A 19,753-nucleotide genomic window follows, 5' to 3' on the forward strand; every position below is an offset into this window, starting at 1 on the left:
CATTGAGTTGGTGACAGACAGCTGCTGCTGGAACACAGCTTCCGCAAGATGAACTTTTTTTTTTTTAAAGATTTATTTTTATTTTTTTTTTATTGGAAAGGCGGATATACAGAGAGGAGAGACAGAGAGGAAGATCTTCCGTCCGATAACTCACTCACTCCCCAAGTGAGCACAACGGCCGATACTATGCCCAACCGAAGCCAGGAGCCTCTTCCGGGTCTCCCACGCGGGTGCAGGGTCCCAAAGCCCTGAGCCGTCCTCGACTGGAAGGGAAGCGGGGCTGCCGGGATTAGATCCCGGGCCTGCAAGGCGAGGACTTAACCACTTGCACCACCGCGCCGGGAAGATGAACTTCTTTAAAAAGCGGGTAGGTTAGGCCCGGCGGCTTGGCCTAGCGGCTTGGCCTAGCTGCCAAAGTCCTCGCCTTCTACGAACCGGAATCTCATATGGGTGCCGGTTCTAATCCTAGTAGCTCCACTTCCCATCCAGCTCCCTGCTTGTGGCCTGGGAAAGCAGTCGAGGATGGCCCAAGGCTTTGGTACTCTGCACCCATGCGGGAAATCTGAAAGAGATTCCTGGATCCTGGCTTCGGATGGGCACAGCACCGGCCATTGCGCTCACCTGGGGAGTGAATCATCAGATGGAAGATCTTCCTCTCTGTCTCTCCTCCTCTCTGTATATCTGACTTTGTAATGAAAATAAAATAAATCTTTAAAAAAATGTTTTAAAAAAAAGCGGGTAGGCGAGTACCAGAGGATGGGAGTGACTTTGAGTTGTGGGAAAACTCTTTCACCTTGGACACAGGCTTCTAGATGAACTGTGAAGAGGCACTCTGATGACTGATTTCTTTACCCTTCCATCTAAAAAACATGAGCTGAAAGTATTACCAAACGACCCCATGAATTGTCCCAAGTGTTGGTGTATGGTCTCTCAGGGGTGTGTGTGTGGCTAACTCAGTGGGCTGTTTGTCACTCGAGAGAACATCAGGGAAAGTTCCTGGGACGCTTGGGAGAGGGCTTGGCTGTGGTCGCCTTCCGGGCACAGTCCAGCCGCCTGCCTGTGACCTCACCCTGGCACTGACAGCGGTCACTTTGGTTCTTGCACAAGGTGAGCACAGTGCAATGAGCATTGGAGATGTCAGCTTCACAGTTTCGAAGCACAGTTTAGGGTTCACATAACTGGTTTGTATATAATTAGCACTTTGCATACAAACATTGTACTGTCTGGGAGGGGGGAAAGCCCCCTTCGTTTGGTTTCTACAAAGTACAGAATCTTGTGTTTACCACCATTGGGAGCCAATTCAGGAATTAATAAGTGACTAGAATCAGTGGAATTTCCCTGAAGGATGTGATTTCTAACACTTTCTTTCTTCAATGAATTGTTCTTGATCAACTGCAAGGTAGCCCTGTACGCTCCTAGTTTGATGCTACAGAGAAGGTGGTTCTGGTTTTGTTCCCACGGCTCCTGGTCCAGCCCAGGTAGTGTGGTCTGAGATGTCCAGGGCAGTCTCAAGGCCAAGTGCTGGCAGCTTCAAGCCTGAGGAGCTGAGGGGTGATGTCAGGGGGTGGGTGGGGGTGGAGTTGCCAGTGACCCAGGTTGAGTGAGCTCTTCCCAGCCTGCTGTGTGTGAAGATCTAAGAGATAGCATGGTGGATTTCCCAGGAGTCCTTGCTGGCTCATCCTGCTCCATGCAGAAGCCAGGCCTGTCATGGTTCCTGAGTGCTGCTTTGGTTCTGTGTGCCTCAGTAGGTCCTGTGGCCTTGGTCCATTCATATTCAGGTTAGAATGTTAGGGATGTCTTTAGGTGTTATGCATGGCTCATGCTTTGAAAATCACTCTATACTATCTGGAAGTAAGACATTTCTCAAAGTAACCAATATTTGCCCAAGTCTGAATGGCTCCTGCTGGCCTCTTAAATTTGAGTGGAAAATATGGGCTCTTCCTACATGTCCCATGGCAATAGAGTGTAAATACAGATAATAGCTAGTTTGGCTTAACTTGGCCTTATGTCTGGGGAGAGGAGCTTTGGGGGGGCTGAAGCATTCCTGGAAGGTATAGGGTGAGCTGTGGGTCTTGTCCTCCAGGTGCCATTGTGGCTACTTGGTTTTTGCATTGTTAGGATTTCACCGTTTGTGATTAAGCAAGTCAATTTTTAAGCATTCATGTAATATGGAGCCCTTCCGACCTTTAACTTAGTGTTCCCTAAAGCAAATAAATCCAAGTCAGGAATCTCAAGTATATATTATATATACATATATAACATATTTCTGTATCTGATTGGTACATTGTAACTTGATTCTATGTACTGTTCTCCACCCAGAAATGTTCCCTAATTCTCTCATCAGCTTGTTTTGGTTTCCATTTTGTTGGATTATCTCTGTATGTCAAAGGGCCATTAGTGTAGATTCATAGTTCTGTTGCCTAAATTTCTATTCTGTGCTTAAATCTTGATTACACATTCACGACAATGTTTAAGAGACAAAGAGAGAGGCCCGGCACGGTGGCACAAGTGGTTAAGGTCCTCGCCTTGCACGCCCAGGATCCCATATGGGCGCCGGTTCTAATCCCGGCAGCCCCGCTTCCCTTCCAGCTCCCTGCCTGTGGCCTGGGAAAGCAGTCAAGGATGGCCCAAAGCTTTGGGACCCTGCACCCGCGTGGGAGACCCGGAAGAGGCTCCTGGCTTCGGATCGGCATAGCATCGGCCGTTGCGCTCATTTGGGGAGTGAATCATCGGAAGGAAGATCTTCCTCTCTGTATATCCGCCTTTCCAATAAAAATAATAATAATAATAATAAAAATAAAGAGAAGAAGAAACCTTATCCAGGGTTACTCCAGGGAAAATTATCAGTGTTGTATGCCAGCAATACTGGTCATTATAGATGCCTTGTATCATATAGATGCCTTGTATCATATCTGAATTATAATGAGGAAATAGCTATTTTCTGCTATTCTGCTAACAGTTTCCTTCATTCAAAGCTGAATTTTATTAAAAACTTTTTAAAAGAGATTTATTTATTTTTTATTGGAAAGGCGGATATACAGAGAGGAGAGACAGAGAGAAAGATCTTTCTTCCGATGGTGCACTCCCCAATGGCCACAATGGCTGTTGTTGAGCCAATCCGAAGCCAGGAGACTCCTCTGGGTCTCCCACGTGGGTGCAGGTTCCCAAAGTCTTGGACCGTCCTCGACTGCTTTCCCAGGCCACAGGCAGGGAGCTGGATGGGAAGTGGAGCTGCCGGGATTAGAACCGGCACCCAAATGGGATCCTGGCATCAAAGTGAGGACCTTAACCATTACGCTATCACGCCAGGCACCCTATGAAAAATTTTTACATTTAACTTTAGTGGTCTTTTTTTTTTTTTTTTTTTTTTACATCTGCCTTCCATTTGGTATGTTAGCTACCTTTGCACCTTCTTTGCATATCCTGTTTGTTGCTGATTTCTTCTGTTTCCATAGTTAGCTTAGCAATAATATTTGCTTAGAATATTAGTGTATTCTTTTACAAAGCTTTTTTTTTTTTAAAGATTTATTTATTTTTTTAATGGAAAGGCAGATATACAGAGAGGAGGAGAGACAGAGAGGAAGTTCTTCCATTCGAAGATTCACTCCCCACGTGGGTGCAATGGCCGATGCTATGCCGATCCAAAGCCAGGATCAAGGAACCTGTTCCGCACATGGGTGCAGAGTCCCAAAGCTTTGGGCCATCCTCGACTGCTTTCCCAGGCCACAAGCAGGGGTGGGGCTGCCGGCATTAGAGCCAGGCCCATATGGGATCCCGGCGCGTTCTAGGTGAGGACGCTAGCCACTAGGCCACGCCGCCAGGCCCTTGCAAAGCTTTTTTTAAGATTTATTTTATTTTTATTTCAATGTCCGATATAAAGAGATGAGCAGAGACAGAGAGTAAGATTTTCTGGCCTTTGATACACTCGCCAAGTGACCACAATGACTGGTACTGCACAGATCCAAAGCCAGGATCCAGAAACTTCTTCCAGGTCTCCCATGTAGCTGCAGGGTCTTAAGGCTTTGAGCCATCCCTGCATGCTTTGCCATGCCACAATCAGTAAGCTGGATGAAAACCGGGACTTCCGGGATTAGAACCGGCGCCAACATGGGATCCTGGCATGTTCAAGGTAAGTACTCAATCTGCTAGGCCACAGCACCAGGCCCTTAAAGATCTTTTTTTGAAAAATCTTTTTTTAAATTAATTTATTCTTTGTTTGAAGATTTATTTCTTTTATTGGAAAGGCAGATGTACAGAGAGGAGGAGAGACAGAGAGGAATATCTTCATCTGATGATTCACACCCCAAGTGGACGAATGGCCAATGCTGAGCCGATCCAAAGCCAGGAGCCTAAGTAAGCTTCGTGACCTTTGGGCTTAAACTGTCCTCTCTGCAAAACCCTGTGCTTTGTGGTCCCCAAACCTGACATCCCTTCTCCACTGATCCCCTGAGGCATTTATCCCTGGTGTCCACGTACAGCCACCTCTGCCAATACCCTCATATAGGCTATAAAGGTGCCTCTACCCACCCCCCTCGTTCTGCCTCTACTCTGCTCTTTGTCTGTATCTTGGTTTCTCTCCGCTCCCACTTTCTCTCTGCCCCATAGCTATTTCCCCTGCTGAAACAAAGGGCCTCTTCTCGGACTCACTTGCTGTGTCTGGGCTCTTGGGTTTGTGGCAAAACTATTTAACACTGAATTTTACTAATACGCATTAATCCTTCACAACCTCAAGAAACAGTCTGTTTGGTGGAGAAATCTTTCCCAGTCTCTTCCAGTTTGAGCAGAATTCCATGGTTATATAGGGAAGCATGCCCTCTTCCCTTATTGTAATCTTACTTCTATATTCCCTGAAGGAGCTCTATATAAGTGTGTTTCTATTGCATTAGTGTGCAACCTTCACAAAAGCCATCATGGTGGCCCCCAGTCTCTCACAGTGTGTATTCATCAGAGCTGCTCAGAAACGTTTGCTAGGGTCCAGCTTTCTGGCATAGCAAATAATAGTATCAACCACGTCTGTTACTCAAATGGACTCCAGTTCATGTACCAACTGCTCCACTTCTATTTCAGGTTCCTATTAATGACCTGCGAAAATGAGCAGAAAATGGCTCCGGTGAGCAGGTCCTTGATACTGATATGGAAGACCTGGGAAAAGCTGCTGGTTCCAACTTTGGACTGGCCTATCCATAGCCATGGTATTCATGTGGGGGTATGAGAAAGAGGATGGACTATCCCCCACATGTATCCGTGTATGTGTAACTCTTTCAAATAAATAAACAAATATTTACATTTTAAACAAACTTATGGTCATTGGAAAGGCAGATCCACACACACAGAGAAAAGATCATCTTTTTTTAAGGTTTATTTCTTTTTATTGGAAAGTCAGATATATATAGAGTCAGATAGAGAGGAAGATCTTGCATCCGATGGTTCCACTCTCCAAGTGGCTGAAATGGCTGAAGCTGAGCCAATCTGAAGCCAGGAGGCAGGAGATTCATCCCGATTTCCCACGTGGGTGCAAGGTCCTAAGGTTTTAGGCTGTCCTCAACTGCTTTCCCAGGCCACAAGCAGGAAGCTGGATGGGAAGCAGGACTGCCAGGATTAGAACCGGCACCCATATGGGATTCCAGTGCCTTCAAGCGAGGACTTTAGCTGCTATGATATCATAGCTTCGGATCAGCACATGCTTCGGATCAGCACAGCACCAGCCGTTGCGCTCACTTGGGGAGTGAATCTTCGGATGAAAGATCTTCCTCTCTGTCTCTCCTCTCTGTATATCTGAATTTCCAATAAAAATGAAAAGAAAGAAATAAAAAAGAAATTATTTCCCCAATTAATGATCTACATGCATTTAGCACATCATCAAGAAAATCTACTTCTTGAAAGAATAATTGATTTCTTTGCATATTTGGAACATGAGGCATTTGTTGAAAGATCATTGAATATTAAACAGAGGAAGGTATTGTGCCTCTAGCAATTATAACCCACTGTTGAGTTATAACCCATCCAGTGTTGGGTAACAATGAGCTTCATGCCTTAAGTCATCCTATTACAGGACAATCTAACACATCACAAATTATCCGGAAGCAATACAATGAATGAATTTGATGGTTTCCTCTATTTACAACCTTGGGCTGTATGATGAAACTGGCAAAAATTAAAAGAGGATAGATTTAAGGAAAGGAGAATTGTGGAAATGAGTAGAAGTCTAATATTCAGAAAGAAGAGTTTCAGAAAAAATAGCCAGAGTAGGGTGTTTTTGTTTTGTTTAGTTTTATTTTTAATTGAGGGGTTCTTAATTGCTGGCAAGAACAGTTTCAGAAAAAAAATAGCAAGAGTAGGGCTTGGGGGTTTTTTGTTTGTTTTGTTTTGTTTTGTTTTTGTTCTTGTTTTGTTTTGACTGAGAAGTTCTTAAATGATGGTATGTGGTAGACTTGAGAGGCTCTGTGAAACACAGGTGGTAGATGAAAAAGGTGTCAGAAATTATAGTGCTTACCAAAAGTTTGATGTTGACTCTTTCTTCCTGAGCATGATCTTATTTCTAGATTTAGATATAACACAAAAGGGACTCAGACTTTGAAAAACCAACCAGAAAATCATGTTAGTCAAATGGAATCATTTTGACTGTTTTCTCAGCTGTTTCCTAAGAGAACAAACTTAACATTCTGTCACCCTCATTCCTGAATAAGGAAAGCAATGTCACTTTCTCCCAAAGCAGAAGACAAAACGTGGGCTTGGCTTTTTTCTTTTTTTTAAGATTTATTTATTTTTATTGCAAAGTCAGATATACAGAGTGAAGGAGAGACAAGAGGAAGATCTTCCCTCTGATGATTCAATCCCCAAGTGCCCATAATGGCCAGTATTGCGCTGGTCCGAAGCTAGCAGCCAGGAATTTCCTCCAGGTCTTCTGTGTGCGTAAAGGGTCCCAAGGTTTTGGGCACTCCTTGACTGCTTTCTCAGGCAACAAGCAGGGAGCTGGATGGAAAGCAGGGCTTCCGAGGTTAGAATCAGCACCCATATGGGATCCCGGCGAGTTCAACGCAAGGATTTTAGGCAGTAGGCCACTGCGCCGGATCCGTGTTTGGCATTTGTCAGTGCAGAATGGAGTTCAGGATGATGGCAAGCTGAAAGTGTCCTTCTTTTAAAAATCTTTTCATTGGCACATTTATAATCTTTATATTGTCACATTCAACAAATTAAATGAGTTGTCCATGCCTGTACTTGGAGTACTTCAATAGCTGATCCCACCAGGAAACTCTTCTCTAACAGGTCTCTTAGCACTTCTCTTTCCATTCTCCCAATCTCTCATCTTTACTCATAAGTAATCCACTTGTAGAGTTTAAGAATGAGTGAGATGGAAACAGAGGGGAAGAGAGGAAGGGTGAAAATCAGGATTTCACAGCACATTTTACTAGGGAACAACAGGACTATTTGTATTTCCTGAATGTCTAAGGTGCCAGCTTTATTGTGTATATTAGGAAATACAATGAGATCACACAATATGGAGAATGTTATCACATACCATCTTATTTACACATATTAGTTTACTGGTTTTCACACTTCTTAGAAGTTATGCTCCATTATCCCTTCTTAACAAGTTAAGAAATTCATTCTCACACAAGTTAAATATTCTACCCAGAGTCTTATAATCAGCAAGCATTTGAATCAGGATTCAGACACATATTTTTTCCAGTTCCAAGTCCCGATCAGATAGTCATTCCAGCACAGTCTCAAAGAGTCATTGACTTCCCGATAGGGGACACCTAGTATCATGCCAGAAGAAGGAGGGCAGAACAAAATGACAGCTATCCCAGCCAAATGATGACAGCAAATATCTGATGAATGGAGTCTCTAATGCTCATTGTTCATTGAAAGGGTTCCCTCATCCTTGAGACTGACAACATTTCAGAACTATTGAAACAACCTGGGCAGAACCCTCAGAGTGGGCGCCATATCAGGACCCTGGGTAGATATCAGGTGGTAGATACTCAGGACTGGGTACTGGGCAGTAGGGAAGCTGGCTATGACTTCTCACCTTATCTTTCTCCCCCAGAGAAACAGGAACAAGAAATACAAAGTTTAGAAACAATGATCACACCTGCTTTTCCCTAACCTTTGATTCTTCCCACCCTGATCAACTATGTAAACATTGTGTACTAAAACAAACAAAAACTCAAAAAGCATAGAGGCCCAGTATAGTGGTCTAGTGGCTAAAGTCCTTGCCTTGCATGCACTAGGATCCCATATGGGCACTGGCTCTAATCCTGGCTGCCCCACTTCCCATCCAGCTCCCTGCTTGTGGCCTGGGAAAGTATTGAAGATGGCCCAAAGCCTTGGGACCTTGGACCTGCATGAGAGACCCAGAGGAAGCATCTGACTCCTGGCTTCAGATTGGCTCATCTCTGGACATTTTTGGCTGCTTGGAGAGTGAATCAACAGATGGAAGATCTTCCTCTCTGTCTTTCCTCCTTTCTGTATATCTGACTTTGCAACAAGAATATAAATCTTGAAAGGAAGAAAGAAAAAAGAGAGAAAAATAGCACTAGAAATGATCTAAAACAGGTTCTTTGCTGTCAATTTGTAACATTTTGTAGTAAAGAGGAGAAGCTCCTAACTTCTTTTTTGTGTGTGTGGGGGGGAGTTGAGGAGATTAGAAAGCGTAATAATAACTGAAGAATAAGGCCCAGTGTGTTGGCCTAGTGGCTAAAGTCCTTGCTTTGAATGTGCTGGGGATCCCAGCACCACTGGCTGTCCATCCATGGGTGCCAGTTCTAATCCAGGCTGTCTTGCTTCCCAACCAGCTCTCTGCTTGTGGCCTGGCAAGGCAGTCAAGAATGGCCCAAGCCTTGGGACACGGCACCCATGTGTGAGATCCTGAGGATGCGACGGGCTCCTAGCTTCAGATTGGCTCAGCTGCAGCCATTGCAGCCACTTGGGGAGTGAACCATTGGATGGAGGATCTTTCTGTCTCTCCTCCACTCTGTATATCTGACTTTGTAATAAAAATAAATCTTAAAAAACTGATGAGTAGAAATGTTGTACATAAAAATAGGTCATTTTTAGTTTCCACACTTTTGGCCTCACACCATGTTCTGAGCATGAGATCTTCATTGAATGTGACAACAGTGGCAGCCATACCGACTCATGTAGTTCACCATAATGGACACAAACATGGTACTGATTCTATGAATGAAGCTCTAAAATGTGCACAGTATAGGACAATTGATGCTGAGCCCTCAGTGGTCTCCTTATTTTGGATTAGAGTCAATATTACTAACATGTGGAGATAAGTACAGGCCTAGGATCAGTATTTATAAATAGTCCTCATCAATAGGTTCACAATTTAAATGTTTTCAAATATTTGGATCACTCTTGATGATTACGAACTGTAGGTACTGTGTGAGACTCTGCTGGATGGTCCCTAGGGAGCCAGCAGCAACAGTGAGCAGCTGTACAGAGTAGGCAGAACATAGCTTCCTCACAGCTTCCTCACTGGCTGTCCATCACTCAGGCATCCAGGACCCTGCTGCCTTTGAAAAAGGCATCCCTGCCTCCTAATACTTCCATGCACAGATATCACTGACTAACCTTGGTCTAAGTGTTAAATGGGGCCAGAAGGCCCATGTTGAAAACAGAAAACCAGGTGGCCACAGGTCTAAAACCACTCCTGGGACATCTGAGGAGCTGTGGAGACTCAGGAATATGCATGATGGGTATGCTCATGTCCCAAACAAGGTCAGGAGGACTGTGGTGGCTATCATGAAGTATCTTAGGAATTTTTGCCACAAACCCACGTGCCAGATGCAGCGAGTCACACAGGAGGTCTTTATTCAAGTGAGAAAGGTGGCTGTGAGGAAGAGTCTGATGAACTGCTCCCTGAGTGAGACAGTCCGGGATTACCTCCACATGTCAGGGTAGCCATGTGAGGAAGATGACCACCCATGCTACAGCACTGGGCTTGTATCTATCTTAGGTGTGGAGGGTGGGGGGAGGTCAATAGCTCCTCAGTTAGGCAAACATATCATGCAGGTGTTGATCTTCTGCACAGACAGAATTCCAAACATTCCTGGATGGGAGTGTCTGCTTGACCTTGGCAGACAGCAGGAGTCACCTCCACTCATTCCCAATAGAACATACTTGCATAGTGGACCTGCAGGCTTGTGGTGTGATGGCAGCCAGTCCTGAGGCACACTGCTGCCCCTGTGGTGTGGCTGCAACACTTCCATGGCACACCAATTGGCCAGAGCCCCTCTCATGGATTTGCTCTTAACAGAATGGAGGCATACAGTTGCAAAGATCCTCACAGACCCTCTGCAGCCGCCCCAGTGTCCTGCACCACAGGGTGAGGAGGAAGTGGGAAAGGAAGCCAGAGCCTTCACAGCCCACTCCCTGCGAGACCGCCCAGATCTACAGCTATAGGGCATTGTCCGGGCTTTTCTGCTGGGGCTAGATGTGGTGTATACACTGATCTATTCACGCATCACCCTACATGCCTGGCACAGCCCCTCCTAGCATGTGGCCCCAGGGATAGAGATGGATAAGTCCTCTGACCTGTGTAAGGTGCTCGCTCTAACTCCCATGAGGCCACCGCTGATGCTCAGACACGTGGCACACATCTATCTGTGGATAGCACACGGCAAGGTTGGGCAGAGGCATTCCACTTGGCTGAGGTTTGGGCAGGGCACCGCAGAGCTGCCTCAGACATCGGAACTCTTAGGGCTTGTGGAAGGTGTGGATCACCACCTTTGCTCCAGTGAAGGGTGTGGAGGCAGCAGGGGTGGGGGTGCCAACTGGAGTCATGGAGTTGGCCAAGGTTCCTTTCAAGGATGTGCAACAATAAAAATGAAAGAAAGGAAAAGGGGGGGGGGGAGAAATAGAAGTGAAATGAACAAGGAAAGGAAAAGAACTAATAAGGAGAAAACATTAGCAAAATCTTCAATAGCTGGATCTCATTACAAGAAATAGTCCCTCCTGGTGCAGTAGCTTAGTGGCTAAAGTCCTCACTTTGCATGTGCCAGGATCCCACATGGGCACCTCTTCATGTCCCGGCAGCTCCACCTACTTCCAGCTCCCTGTTTGTGGCCTGAGAAGGCAGTAGAGCACTGTCCAAAGCACTGGGACCCTGTACGCCCATGGGACATCTAGAAGAACCTTGTTCACGGCTTCAAATCAGAAAGAAAAGAAAGGAAGGAAGGAAGGAAGGAAGGAAGGAAGGAAGGAAGGAAGGAAGGAAGGAAGGAAGAAAGAAAGAAAGAAAGAAAGAAAGAAAGAAAGAAAGAAAGAAAGAAAGAAAGAAAGAAAGAAAGAAAGAAAGAAAGAAAGGAATTTTCCCAGGAATGGGAGACAGGAGGAGAAAGTAATGAAAAATGAAGTAGGCAGAGCTGAAAGAAAGAAGAAGCAAGTGACAATGAAAGAAAAATAAACAAGAGAATTGGTGAAAAAATTAAAGTTGGGGAGGGGCACGGCAGCTCCCAGATTAGGTTGACCTAAGACAACACAAAAACTTTGTGCAGGGCCTGGCGCAGTAGCCTAATGGCTAAAACGTTTTCCTTGGACACACCAGGATCCCATATAGGCACTGGTATTAATCCCGGCAACCCCACTTCCCATCCAGCTCTATGCTTGTGGCTTGGAAAAGCAGTCTATAATGGGACCCTGCACCCATGTGGGAGACCCAGAAGAGGCTCCTGGTGGCTGCTTGGGGAAAGAATCATCGGACAGGTGATCTTCTTCTCTGTTTCTCCTTTGTGAATATTTAACTTTCCAATAAAAATAAATAAATCTTAAAAAAAAAACATTAAAAAAGAAAAAAAAAATCTTTTTGCAATGGCACCAGCATGAATGGGATTTGGACTGCTTAAGCATTGTGAATCAAGTATAGAGCATAAGCATAGATGTCCAAGCTCTTCTTGAAAGGGCTGTCTCAATAATGTGTAGCTTAACTGGTAGGGACCCTCTGTAGCATTTCTTTATGACTGCCTGCTTGTGCAGGGCCTGGCGCAGTAGCTCCACAATTAGCTACGGCCTCCCACCTGGGAACACAGGGTCTAGGTGAGCCTTAACCCTTAGGGACCATGCACTATTGTAAATGAAGAATGAAACTACGCTATTGAATGACTTAACACTGCCAATGGCATGGATGGCGCTAGGAAATTTTTTTTAAGGATTTATATGTTTTTATTGTTAAGGCAGATTTACAGGGAGAAGGCAATCTTCCGTCTGCTGATTCACTTCCCAAGTGGCCGCAGTAGCCAGAGTTGAGCTGATCTGAAGCCCATAGTTTCTACCATCCTCTACTGCTTTCCCAGGACACAGCAAGGAGCTGCATGAGAAGAGGGGCAGCTGGGAAATGAACTGGCACACATATGAAATTCCAGCACATATAAGGCAAGGAAATTAGCTACTAGGCTACTGCTCTAGGCCCAGATTAGAAAATCTTGAGGCCCCTGGTTTGGAACTAAGCATTGATTTCATCTTTTTTTTTTTATTTAACATTTATTTTTCTTGCAGAATCAGATATATAGAAAGGACAGACAGGAAGGTCTTCTGTCCATGGATTCACTCCCCAACTGATCGCAACAGCTGGAGCAGAGCTGATCCAAAGCCAGGAGCCAGGAACTTCTTCTGGGTATCCCAGGTGGGTGCAGGGTCCCAAGGCTATTCTCAACTGTCTTCCCATGCCACAAGCAGGGAGCTGGAGGGGAGGCAGTGCAGCCAGGATTACAAATAGTACCCATATGAGACTCCAGGTGCATGCAAGGCGAGGACTTTAGATGCTAAGCAACTGCACTGGACCCTTATTTTGTCTCTTCAAGTTGTCCATCAGTCTCTTCAACGTGTCTAGATTACCTTGGGGGTCTGTGATACCATTACAAAACACAATTTCTGCCCTCAATGAGTTTGTCTTCTTCCAGAGGGTAAGTAAACACAGCCTAGACATTATTTAAACAAAAGGGGGGGGGAATAGGATCAGCCTCTGATGTAGGGCCAAGGAAGTGTGCTTTGGGAAGGCATTGTGAGACAAGAGCATTGTAGCTAAATCCTGAATAATAAAAAGAGGCCGCCCTGCCCAGATCTGGGTAAGAGCCTAGAAGACAGCACCAGCCTCCACCAGCTGCCCCTCCTGTGCTTCCAACATGGCTTTCAGCAATACTAAATTCAAAAGCACACAGCTGTGTTGAATTTTAAAATCTCAAATTGTCCTGAAACATTGTTTTAGAATAGTCCAGTTTCCTCAAGTACTTTTTTCCCCTGTTCAACCAGAAGACCTAGTTAGTCCAGTGCATCACACTCTGAAGACTGGAAACTTCGTTTACTAAACACTTCAAAGCTGAATGACTTGATTACTCCATAACAGAATATGTGAGTATGGGATTATTCGTGTCATTTATAAGAGGCTGGACAGTAATCAATATTTCTTCCACCAAGAGAGAAGTGAAAGTGGAAAGTAAAAAAATTTTAAAAAGATGTATTTATTTTACATTTCAAAGTCAGATACATATAGAGAAGAGGAGAGATAGAGAGGAAGATCTTTTGTCCGATGATTTACCCCCAAGTGACCACAACAGTCTGAGCTGTGCTGATCCAAAGCCAGGAGCCAGGAGCATTTCTGGGTCTCCCACATGGATGCAGTGTCCTGAGTCTTTGGTTTTTGAGCCATCCTTGACTGCTTTCCAAGGTCACAAGCAGAGAGCTGGATGAGAAGCAGGGCCGCCGGGATTAGAACCTGTGCCCATATGGGATCCCTGGCGCTTTCAAGGCTAGGACTTTAGCTGCTAGGCCACCACAATGGACCTGGAAAATACAATTCTAACATCACATTGCCCTGCATGTCCTAAGTATACACATCTCTCCACCACCTTGTTTTCAACTGATACTCAGAATTAGAGTGGGTTACCTGAATATAGCAGAGCTCACTAATAATAAAAGGGAAAAGGCTTGGCAGAGAACCAATTGCTTCCATGACCCATGAGTGTTTGATGCCCTCAGTGATGGACTTGGTGCACGCAGCTGAGAATGGACTACTGAATGGTCACCAATAGTCTGAGTTTATTAGTATTATCAGGCGTTTATAGACTAAGGGTCACAGAGAATAAGGGAGGAGGATTTGAGGAATTTACATAACAATTATGGGAATTCCCATGATTATATCTGCAGATTCCATCAATTGTTCCCACACCCTTGTTCTGTAAACTGGACCTATTGACCCAACTAGTTGTCTGCCTACACAGGACCTGGGAGTCATCAACCTCTGGTAGACACTCAGCAAATTCAGTTTCCTTTTCTTTTCTTTCTTCTTGAGTGCCAAAAACCCCGAGATGAGATTTTATATCAACATTTTTCCAACAACCAACTCATTCATTGGCTCATTTTGGGTCACTGGCAGTCCAGAGGCATGTCTTCAACCTTTTTGCCAATGCTGCCAGCAAAAGTGGCTTGGGGTGAGAACAGAGTGAGGAGGCCAACACTGCAGGCAGGATTCACTGCTAATCATTGATGAGCCGAGGGCAATCAAAATCATGTTATTTTACATTTCTAAATTTTTGAGATTCATCGGCACCGGTCGGTCCTGGCTTGGCACCTCCTCTGCATTACTGACCAGAAAAAGGGTAGTTAGGCTGCCAGGATGAAGCTCATGGGATTCTGATGAAATTGAGTCATGATACTGTAACCATTGACTTGAAGAATAGAACACAGGTCCCTGGAACTATCCCATGTGTCGATGTCTGTTGTGGGCTGAGGAGTTGATTAGTGCTCATTGGACTGGACAAGAACAGGCACTGGGCTTGGGGCTAAAAACACCTAGACTAATTGAATTCATCTGTATCCAATATTCTGCTACATGAGGATGTGGGGGAAGAGTATATAAGGAGAGGTGAAGGAGCAATAAAGCGAGAGTCGTAGAGACTTCTACCATCACTGGTCTCCTGTCGGTGCTTCATCCCCAGACCCTCTCTGTGTCCATATTACTGGTTCTGCTGGCCAGAGCAGATGTCAACATAAATACACATCTTAAAGCTGTGAAAATGACCCAGAAGAACAGAGAACCCGTACAGCTGGAAACCCTGAGTATCCGAGGAAATAACATTTGATATTTTATTCTGCCAGACAGCTTACTCTGGACACATTACTTGTGGATGTTGAACCCAAGGTGAAATCTAAGAAAGCAGAAGCTGTCGCAGGAAGAGTCAGAGGAAGAAGACTTGACCGTGGCAGAGGACGAGGGGGTCCCAGGAGATAGTGGCTCTCATGATTACTGTTTCAGAGAGATGAATGATTCTACATATTTTTGTGCAGGTTTTTGTTGTTGTTGTTGCTGTTTGCCACTTTTTAATAAACGTTAAGTGTTGGGAAAAAAAAAGATTTGAAAGGAACATTTATCAAAACACAAAATGAAAACAGAGCATCCCAAGTTCAAAGAAGTCACAAATGACATGAAGAAGCATTATTCCACTGAATGCTGTTATATAGATAGTTAAAGTATCATTTTTTTTTTCTATTGGAAACTACTTAATTTCCATAAGGCACGATCTGCATTTATAAAAGAACTATCTCTGGGTGATCTGCCCATCTCCAAAGCAATGGTGGTACTTAACTTCTCTTAGGGGATCAGTTGCCTAATTAGGTTTTATAATAATCTTTTCATGATGCATCTTAGAAGGACTTAGAAGTATTTACAAATCTCTGACATGCTGGAAGCATGTGAAACAAAAATACACACATGTATAAAATATATATTTAAATAACTTCAGTGCCCAGTGCGGTAACCTAGTGGTTAAAGTCCTTGCCTTCCATGCACCAGGATCCCATATGGGTGCCGGTTCTAATCCTGGCTTCCCTGCCTTCCATCCAGCTCCCTGCTTGTGGCCTGGGAAAGCAGTCAAGGATGGCTCAAAACCTTGGGGCCCTATACCTGCGGGGTAGATCTGAAGGAGGCTCCTGGTTCCTAATTTTGGATCAGCTCAGCTCTAGCTGTTGTGTCCACTAAAGGAGAGAACCAGCAGACAAAAGAGCTTCCTCTCTGTTTCTCCTCCTCTCTGTATATCTGACTTTCCAAAAAAAGAAAGTCTAGAAAAAAGAAAGAAAAGAAAGAAAGAAAGGAAGGAAGGAAGATAGATAGATAGATATAGATAGATAGATAGATAGATAGATAGATAGATAGATAGATAAATTGCACTAGAAGTTATCCTGTCAACCTGCCTGGCATTCTAGGGCCAGGCCACACAGGCTGCGCGTTCCCCCTCTCTCCCAACCACAATGAGCCTGTAATGTGCAGGCCCATCCACAACTCTAGGATGAGGTGTGATCATCCTCTAACTTGTTCGCTCAGACAGTCGCTCACTCACCAGCCATTCCTGGGTAGGGTGTGCTTCGCTTTTATCCCCCAGGGCCTCTGGTTTCCCAGACCCACCACCATGCCTGCTGATCCAGGTTGGGGCCGGGCTGCCTGGTCCAGCGAACATGAATTCCAGCCCTCACGCACCACACTCTGCTGGTCCAGGGCCAGACCCGCCCACCTAGTGCCTTCAATGCCTCTGGCACTCCTGCCCTTCCTCCAGCAGCAGGGACAAGCCTGCTTGGTGGGAGACTCTAAATTTCTAGCTCGCTTGCTCTGTGCAGCAGGTGGCTGCAGGTGATGTACCCATTCTGAACCTCTAGCACCACGGCCCCCCATGATGACCGCTCCAGGGCCAGGCCAGCTGGGACTGAGCCCTTTCTCCCCTAGCCTGCCTGTCATCTGATGCAGAGCCACAGTGACAAAGCAGTGGACCCCTGCACCTCTAGCCCTGCCACTACACCCGCTGCTCCAGGGCCAGGGCCAGGTCCAGCCCCACTCTGGCTGGGGACTGCACAACCTCCCTCCACCCCCACCAACCAGCACACCTGTCCGGCTGTTTCACTTGCTGCTCCAGAACCAGGCTGGCTCAGCCAGCCATCCAGTGCTTCAATCAGGCTGCTTGTCCACCTGCAGCTCCAGGTCAAGGTGGCTTGGCCTGCGCAAACAGCTCATAGACCACTGCTATGAGGACTGGCCTGTTCAGCCAGTGTCCATTGCGTCCCCAGCCTGCCTGCTGTCCACTTCATTACAAACCCATCTCCAACCCCTATATTCCCGGATTGCCGGCAAATCACTCCAGGGCCAAATGGGCTCGGCCCATGGGCACCACAGCCACAAGGTGACAAAATCCTGGCTACTGGGAGGCCAGAGACAGAGATTTCTCCCCTCTCCCCATGGTGAGTACACCATGAGGAAATCCTGTAACATTGCATTGGAGTCCTTTACAAGGTATTTTCCAACCAATATGGATAATTGTGGGATACAGTATATAAGTTGCATGCAAATTAAAATCCAGCAATTTGGTGCCCATGGTTTGCTGTTTGGGCACAGACCCTGCAGAACCAGTGCTCCCCTGGTCTTCAGGTGCGGGGTGGGAATGTCCCCGCAGCAGAGGACACATCCATACCATCTGTAGTTGCCAGGTCAGTTTATAGAGCTGAGTCCATGTGCCCTGCTGAGACAGTGCACCTGTCTACCCTGCTGCCCAGCCTGGGCATGTGGTTCTGTCACTTACCTTAGGGGCAGTAGAAGCCAGCGGGACAGGGGAGCCCACTGTAGTGGCTGGTGCTCTCAGGGCCATAGTGGCCAGCAGGGTAGGGGAACAGGAGGTTTGGCCAGGCAGGGAGTTGTAGGAGCCAGCAGGGCAGGGCTGCGGCAAGCTGGTACCCAGGGGACAGAAGTTACCTCTGGGACAGGGGCCACCTTGTTCTGAATGGCCTGAGAGAGGGAGGACACCAAGTGAGGGTACAGACCACAGCGAGAGCAAGCTGGGGCTAGGGCCGACTTGTCAGAATTTCAGGAACAATGCTCTAACCTGCACAGCATCTCACAGATCAGACTCTACTTGGCGACTCCTGTTGACCAGAGAGGGCTGTGCAAGGAGCCATCGCCAGAAGACGCCTGTGGCCACTAGAGGGAGCCGGAGATTCTGGACGTGGCCTCCAGGAGAGACATTCACAATCCCTGTTCTCCGGGAGTCCCGCCCTGGGGCTTTGGCCATGGACTTCATCCCCTCACAAAGGGCAGATTGGTTCCACAGAATGAGGCCCGTGTTCGCCTCAGCCTCTGGGTGGCTTCGGGGCGCCACTGTAGGCCCCATTGGGGCTCACCTCCTGGCAGAGCTCTGGATTGGTGAGAGGCTCTGGGAGCTGCAAAGACGACCCTGGGTTGGCGAGGCAGCAAGCCCCGCTACTGAGGATAAGAGCAGGCAGCCCAGGAATAGCACTAAACCTCTGGGCCTGCTGGTCCAGGTCACCCCCCACTGTGCTTACCCAACTCCCTCTGTTCTCACACCACCTAACATCCCAGCGTTCAAACCACCTCTGCTGGGGTCCGCCCAACTGCAGGCATCTTCTGGCCAGCACAGGGGATAGCTGCCCTGAGAGATCCCTCCCTACCTGTTGGGGTTGGGGAGGAGACCCTGTCAGACAGAAGTAGCCGGGGAAGCAGAGTCACGAGGGTGTAGTGATGCTGAAGACAGCACAGAAGTGGCCAGGGGGCAGGGCAGGCACTCAGAGACGATGGACAGGATCATCCTAGAGCACATAAAGAAGGGCTGGCACTGTGGCACAGCAGGTTAACTCACTGTTGTGAAGCTGACTTAGCATATGTGAGTGCTGGATTGAGTCTGGGCTGCTCTGCATACGAGCCAGCTCCCTGCAAAAGTGGCGGGGTCCGGGGGGCGGGGGGGGGGGGGGGGGGGGGCAGTGGCGGAAAGCAATGGATGATGGTTCAGGTACTTGTGCCTCTGAATCTGTGGGAGACCCGGATGGAGTCCCCAGCACCCAGCTTTCCTGGTTATGGTAGCCGTTCAGGGAGTGATCCAGCTGATGGAATCTTTCTCTCTCCTCACTCCTCCATTCTGCTTTTCTTATGAGTAAATGCATCCTAAAAGAAAAAAAGAAACCTAGGACTTGGACCAGGGAGCGGTAGGTGATGGGAAGGTGGGGAAGCCGGATCCTGGCAGAGTTTCCCTTCCATCTCTTCTCCTTTAAGCTTCCTGCTGCTCCTGCTGCTTCAGTGGATCCAGTGAGCTCCCTACAGATGCTCAGAAGGAAATATGGTCAGTTCCTTCCTCTGTCACCATCTCTGTCTGCCTTGAGACAGGCACCTGGTTACAGCTATTTTTTTCTTTTTACTTTTTTTTTAAAGATTTATTTATTTAATTAATTTTTAAAGATTTATTAATTTTTATGGGAAAGGCAGATATACAGAGAGGAGGAGAGACAGAGAGGAAGATCTTCTGTCCGATGGTTCACTCCCCAAGTGAGCGCAATGGTCGGTTCTGTGCCAATCCAGAACCAGGAGTCAGGAACTTCTCCCAGGTCTCCCACACGGGCGCAGGAACCCAAGGCCTTGGGCCGTCCTGGACTGTTTTTTCCCAGGCCACAAGCAGGGAGGGAGTTGGATGGGATGTGGAGCTTCTGGGATTAGAACCGGCGTCCATATGGGATCCTGGTGCGTTCAGGGTGAGGACTTTAGCCACTAGGCCATGCTGCCAGATGCTACAGCTTTTCTTTTCTATCTTAACCCCTAGTTCACACTCAGGCTGTCCTGGGTTGCAGACCGTGGGAATGGGCATCTACAACCTGAACATCCAAAGACCCTTGCAACCTTCAACACCAGGGCTCTTTACTTGCTATGGTTGTTCTCTCTTGGAGGCTGAGAGGGTCCTAACGTTGAAGAGGTGGGGTCTGC

At 46.7% G+C, this 19,753-nt stretch overlaps 2 protein-coding genes across 2 annotated transcripts in view; one reads left to right on the forward strand and one right to left on the reverse strand.

The window, feature by feature from the left end:
- Positions 1 to 19,753, reverse strand: part of LOC121145794 (zinc finger protein 271-like) — a 101,356-nt gene that overhangs the window by 25,109 nt on the left and 56,494 nt on the right. Inside the window, exon 4 of the mRNA XM_040964906.1 lies at positions 18,061 to 18,068. Coding sequence (XP_040820840.1) covers positions 18,061 to 18,068 — 8 coding nt within the window. The remainder of the gene's footprint in view (positions 1 to 18,060; positions 18,069 to 19,753) is intronic.
- Positions 14,644 to 15,238, forward strand: LOC121145774 (small nuclear ribonucleoprotein Sm D1-like). The gene is given in 3 exon segments (XM_040964873.1): positions 14,644 to 14,725; positions 14,986 to 15,111; positions 15,114 to 15,238. Coding segments are annotated over 3 exon segments (333 nt in total).

This window comes from Ochotona curzoniae, unplaced genomic scaffold, assembly GCF_017591425.1.
Source record: "Ochotona curzoniae isolate NIBS_2020 unplaced genomic scaffold, NIBS_Ocur_1.0 scaffold_3835, whole genome shotgun sequence".
Lineage (NCBI taxonomy): Eukaryota > Metazoa > Chordata > Mammalia > Lagomorpha > Ochotonidae > Ochotona > Ochotona curzoniae.